At 56.0% G+C, this 5,887-nt stretch overlaps 1 protein-coding gene across 1 annotated transcript in view; it reads left to right on the top strand.

Annotated features, from left to right (window-relative positions):
- Positions 1-1,887, top strand: part of CHAC1 (ChaC glutathione specific gamma-glutamylcyclotransferase 1) — a gene marked incomplete in the record, with an annotated part of 2,638 nt that extends 751 nt beyond the window's left edge. Inside the window, 1 exon segment of the mRNA XM_014591678.2 lies at positions 799-1,887. Within this exon segment, the coding sequence (XP_014447164.1) occupies positions 799-1,200 (402 nt within the window).
- Positions 1,888-5,887: the final 4,000 nt, after the last annotated feature.

The following is a 5,887-nucleotide window of genomic DNA, read 5'->3' as shown; positions in this document are numbered from 1 at the left end:
AGCCTGGCCGTGTGGTGACCCTTCTTGAAGATCGGGAGGTAAGTGCTGGAGTCAAGAAGGGGGACCCTAAGGCCCAGTGTGGAGGGGCAAAGACAGGCAGAGCTCATAGGCCCACCACTGCAAGCTAGATTTGGTGCCTCTGGCAGAACAGAAACGTGGTCTTGCTCAGTGCTTCTCTGAGGACTCACTGGATAGTCTTTAATCTGAGATCTTTAGTGTGGAGATTAAAATGGAGATTTTAATTCTGTGGACCCAGAGTGGGGCCTAAGACGCAGCGTTCCTAACAAACATACAGCTGATGTCACTGGTTGCTGGACCACACCTGAGTAGGGATCTGTCCTATGCAGCTAGACCACCTTGTTAACCCTTCTTAAGAAATGGGAAACATGGGACCAGCAGATGGCATAATGGTTACGTCGTTGGACTCCCCTGCAGTGAACCGCGGTCCGAGTCCTGGACCCGGCAGTTTAGAACTCATGCCTGGAGCATGTGCATGCGTACCCAAAGTCCCAAGAGGAGAATGGAGAAGGGATTGTGGTGGGCCATCCCCCCTCAAGGGGTGATTTCTTGCTTTCTGTTTCTTTCTCTCTGATAAGCGCATATGCCCTACACCAAAAATATTTTTTTAAAAAAAGAGAGAGAGACGGGAAACCTGTTGCTGCTTCATGGCTCTTCAGCCAGTCCCCTGGGTCACTTACTTATACAGCATAATCCTGGGGTGGGATTTCATCCTACGAGGGAGGAGGGACCAGCACGGTGCTGTGGTGACTGACCCCAGGCATCCCTGTTTCTTCCTAGGGCTGCACTTGGGGTGTGGCATACCAGGTCCGAGGCGAGGAGGTGAGCGAGGCTCTGAAATACCTGAACGTGCGTGAGGCGGTACTTGGCGGCTATGACACCAAGGAGGTCACCTTCTATCCTCAAGATCACCCAGCCCAGCCACTCAAGGCGCTGGCCTATGTGGCCACCCCACAGAACCCTGGCTATCTGGGCCCCGCGCCAGAGGAGGTCATCGCGACACAGATCCTGTCCTGCCGCGGCTTCTCTGGCCACAACCTGGAGTACCTGCTGCGCCTGGCCGACTTCATGCAGCTCTGCGGGCCCCAGGCACAGGACGAGCACCTGGCAGCTATTGTAGACGCTGTGGGCACCATGCTGCCCTGCTTCTGCCCCACTGAGCAGGCTCTGGCATTGGTCTGAGGGGCTGAGCTCCTGCAGGCAGTGCCCATGCCGACTTCCGGCCAGATACCCGCTCTAGTACAGGATGGGCTGGGTGCAGCTGGAGCCCCTGGGGGTGGTGGGCAGGGCGGCTGGGCCTCTCCTCCCAGCCCCTGCCCCTCCGCCAGCCTCCGGCTTTCCTACTTGACGCTGAACTGACTGACTACTTGAAACTTTATTTATTACACCATGTTGGTGTGGTAGGCAGGGTGGGGGGGCCCTGCTGAGCGGTGGCCCCGTCCCAGGCCTCTGACCAGATTTCCCCCAGTGCTGCTACTAAACCCAACCACCCAGGCCTCTACCTCCCCAGGGAGCCTCCAAGAACCCTGATCATCTACCTGCCCAGACCAGCCATTCTCTAGCCCCAGAAGTACCACCTGCCCAAGGTCCCAGCCTCCCGGATGAAGGACAGCAGGGAGTGAGGACTGGGGGCCCCCACTAGCCCTGCTTATCCACTAGGTGCCCAGGGAAGAGCTGGATCTGATGCCTGGGCACCACTGCTGAGACTGGCTGGGCCTCTTATTTGTTTTTGTTTCCATCTGTCTGCTTGTCTCTCTGGGCCCCCAACTCCTGTTTGTCCGTTGATCTGTCCCTGGGAAGCTCATCACTACAGGCCCTGCCACCTTCCCGTCTGCCCCATACTGTGACCTATAAACCCATCTCTTCTTACCCGTGTTGTGCTGGAATGTGATTATTTTTTTTTAATTTATTTAACTTTATTTTTAATTTGATTAGAGAAGGACAGAGAGAGAGAGAGGGAGGGAGAGAGGGAGAGAAAGTGAGAAAGCAAGCCACCAGGTCCAGGACTTGAACTGTAGTCAGCCATGTGGGAATCCAGCATCTTTAACCACCATGCCACCTGCTGGCCCCTGGAATGTGATTCTTTAGAGGGGGCAGGAAAGGGTCCTCTCTTCCAGGGAGAGGGCCGCTGAGCAGGCGAGGCTGCCAGGTTACGTCATTCCAATGGGTGCAGTTCATGTTCGGGTGCATGCACATCGTGCCCCTGGTTGGGGCAGAGGTCAGCCCATGAAGCTCCCTCGGCAGTGCTGTGAGCAGCACCCTGGCCCAGGGTAGCCTGCAGGCTGGGAGCTTGGACCAGCTCCCCCTGACAGACCCCTGGCTTCTGCCGTCAAGCATGTGGGTTAGGGCAGGGTGATGGTGACTTCTGGGGCAATGCAGAGAGCCAATAGTAGGGACCTAGGGCCATGCTGACTCCCAGGGCTCCAGTGCTCCCTGTGCTGCAGGGGCTGGTGTGGCTGTGGCTTCCCCTTCCCCCTGCCTTGCCAGGACTCTCGTGCAGAGTGCCCTGCCCCCCACCCCACTGCTGCTCACCCATGCCCTCCCTGACCTCGGGGGCTTCTGCTGCCCTGGCCCAGGAGCAGGTCACAGCTCCTGGATTTCAGCAAGGCCCTGGGCTCATCGGCAGGGAGAGGCTGTTAGTGCTCCTAGACTCCTGGCCCTGCAGCATGGGCGGTAGCAGCAGAAGAGCCCGAGCCCCACCAGGCCCCTTCCCTCGCTGGCTGAGGAAAAAGGAGCCATCTTCCCACCCTCAAGAGTTGGACTTGGGGCCACAATACCCATCGATGATGTATGGGGCAGGCTGTGTGTGGCTACTCTTGGGGCTGGTGCCCTGGAATGACCCGGTGTCCCTGGCAGGGTCAACTCTGTTGGGCAGCCCTTGTGCCTGGGGAATGTGCCCACGGCTGGGTTGTGTGCCCATGTCTGGACAACCTCGTGTCTTGGCCACTAATGGGAGAAGTGTGGAGTCTGGCCAGGTTCTTCGGGAGTCTGATCAGAACAACGCTATAGCAGGAGGCAGCTGCTTCCTGGGCCAGGGCAGGGCCTGCAGCCCCAGCCAGCCCTGCTGTGTCCTAGGGTTGCTCGCCAGCTGCAATGGGTTCACGTTCGAGCCATTCACTTGGAAAGAATATACTAAGCCTCCACTGTGTGCCAGGCACTGTTCTAGGCACTGAGCATACAGCAGTGAGGAAATCCTCCCCAGGGAAGGGCGAGTCTAGACACTGGTGACAACCACTCAGCATGAAAATGTGCCATGATGGGCTCCTGGCCAAGTGGGGCAGTCTGGAGAGGCTTTCTGGAGGAAGGGGCCTGCCTCCTCTGGGAGTCAAGGAAGAGTGTGTGTTTGAGGGGCAGGCAAGGTCACGGCAGCTGGGGAAGCTGGAGAGGCACAGCAGAGAGGACACAGGCCAGCCAGGTGGCAGGGGGCCTCTGGTGGATTGTGAGCAGAGACTTGCTTAGGAGGTGGAGGATGCTGTCAGACTGGAGTGGGGAAGGCCAGAAGCAGCCCAGGAGAAGTAAAGGAGGCAGTGGGGGGGCAGACCAGTAATGGCGTCCAGCAGTTTGGGGTGAAGTCACGGGATGTGGTGACTGACTGGAGCAGAGTGGGGAGAGCAGAGCCGGGAGGGCAGGGCCGAGAAAGCTGGGGCTGCTGTGTAGGGGGAGTGACATCCTCGTGGATGGCAGGGCAGCTGGCTGTGTGGCCCTGTGACTCCAGAGATCTGGGTTGGCATTCGAGATTTGAGAGCCATACGTGTGAGAGGGCAGAGAGTGGGGCCTGGCCCAGGCTGAGGCCCCAGCCCTGGTGGTCTGAGCAAAGCAAAAGGAGCTGGGAACTGTGGTCTTGGGAAACACATTTGATCCTCTCCCTAGAGCCTTGGTATCTCTAAGCAGTGAGTGCCTTTTCACATGCTGGAGTTGCTTGTTGGCTGGCAGCCAGCCCCCCGAGGTTTCAGGACGGGTGGTTACTGGAAAGACCTAGGCAGGATTAGAGGGTGGGGAGAGAGACCAAAGGTTGAACTGATCACCACTGGCCAAGGATATAATCCATCATGCCTGTGGCGAAGCCTCCATTAAAAACCCAAAACAGGGGTCAGCAGTTGGCGTAATGGCTATGTTGCTGGACTACCAAGTAGTCGACCACGGTTCAAGTCCCAGAGCTGGTGGCTTAAACTCGCTGGGCGCGTGTGCGTGCATGCTGAAGATCCCAAGAGGAGAGTGGAGGCGTGGCCATCTTCCCCCGCCCCCCCGCCCCAGGGGTGATTTCTCCCTTTCCATCTCTCTGTCTCTCTGCCAAAAACCTCTCAAAAACAAAAACAAAACATCAAAACCCAAAAGTAGGGCCAGCGGGTGGCGTGGAGGTTGGGGCAGTTTAGATCCTACATGGCAGTGTGGTTTGAGTCTTGGACCCAGCAGTTTGAAAACACACGCTGGGGGGATAGCCACACCATAATCCCTCCTCCTCCAGTCTCCTCCTAGGATTTTGGGCGTGCATGCAGCATGTGTGTGTGTGTGCCCCAAATCCTGAGAGGAATGGAGAAGGGATTGCAGTGTGGCCATTCCCCTCAGAGGGTGCTTTCTCACTTTCCCCCTCTGTCTCTCTCAAGTGTGTGCACTCTGTAGCAAAAATAATTAACTGAATAATTAAAAGAGCAGCACTTAGAGAACATCGGCTACTGAGGAGACTCCTGGTTCGCCAGAGAGTGAATGGAAGCTCCATGCCATTCACACACACACACACACACACACACACACACACACACACACACGGCCCTAGGCCCTAACCCCTAACTTCTGCCCATCGTGTCCTTTGACATACCCTTTATAATGAATCAGTGAATGTAAATGTTTTCTTGAGTTGCTTTAGCAAGTCAATGGAACCTACCGAGGGGCTGGTGGCAACCTGACAGAGCCGGGTGGGGTCGTCAGCACGACGACCTGGGGCTTACGACTGCATCTTATGGGAGGATTTCATTCTGTCTCCAGGGAGAGCCCAGAACTGGATGGAATTAGAGGAATCCCGGTGGGTGTCCACTGCAGAACTTGGAGGACTGACGGAGAAATCCCCACCCTTCCTGGTGACCAGAGATGACAAGACCCTTCCGTGACAATTGATGGAGGATGACAGTAGAGGAGACAGAGTTTGGTTTTCCTCCTTTCTTCCCAAAGGAGCAGACAGCTGGAGAGCTAGGCGGGAGCCAGGAGACAGCGGCGTTCTCAGAGCAGGGTGGGAGATGCTTCTTTTCCATTTTTTTTTTAGTTTTAGGGTGTGTGTGCTCACCGAGAGAGACAGAGACAGAGACAGAGGGAGGGGAAAGTGAGAAAACTCCCCCTGGGGGCCAGCCACACCATAATCCCTCCTCCTCCAGTGTCCTCCTAGATTTTGGGCGTGCATGCAGCACGTTTTCAAGCTGATAGGTCCAGGACTTGAACGGTGCCGTCAGCCATGTGGGATCCAGCCGCCTTAACCTCCGCGCCTCCTGCTGGTCCCCAATGCACGGTGTTTCTACAAGGTATACAACATTGTCATGCATTGAGATGCCAAGGGTATGACAGAGCTGACCTCACCAAGAGTCCTCGGTGGCCTGAGAGAGTGACATCAGGAACAGTGGGGGGGAAGACTCGAGGGAGCCAAGGAGGAGAGGGAAGTAGAGTGTTCTCAGGAAACTCGGCTGCTGAGAGGAGAAAGAAGCAGAGGGGTTACTAAAGACATGGGAGGTGGAGGACATCAGAACTTTAAAAAAATATATTTTATTGAACTTTATTCATTCATTCACTCATTCATTTTTTTTTTCTTTTAGAGGTTTTTGCTATAGGGCGCGGGCGCTCGCCAGACAGACAGAGACATAGAGACAGAAAGCGAGATATCACA

Source organism: Tupaia chinensis, unplaced genomic scaffold (genome assembly GCF_000334495.1).
Source record: "Tupaia chinensis unplaced genomic scaffold, TupChi_1.0 Scaffold000605_1, whole genome shotgun sequence".
Taxonomy (NCBI): domain Eukaryota; kingdom Metazoa; phylum Chordata; class Mammalia; order Scandentia; family Tupaiidae; genus Tupaia; species Tupaia belangeri.
The sequence above is the reverse complement of the archived record's forward strand: the minus strand, read 5'-3'. Positions and strand labels throughout refer to the sequence as shown.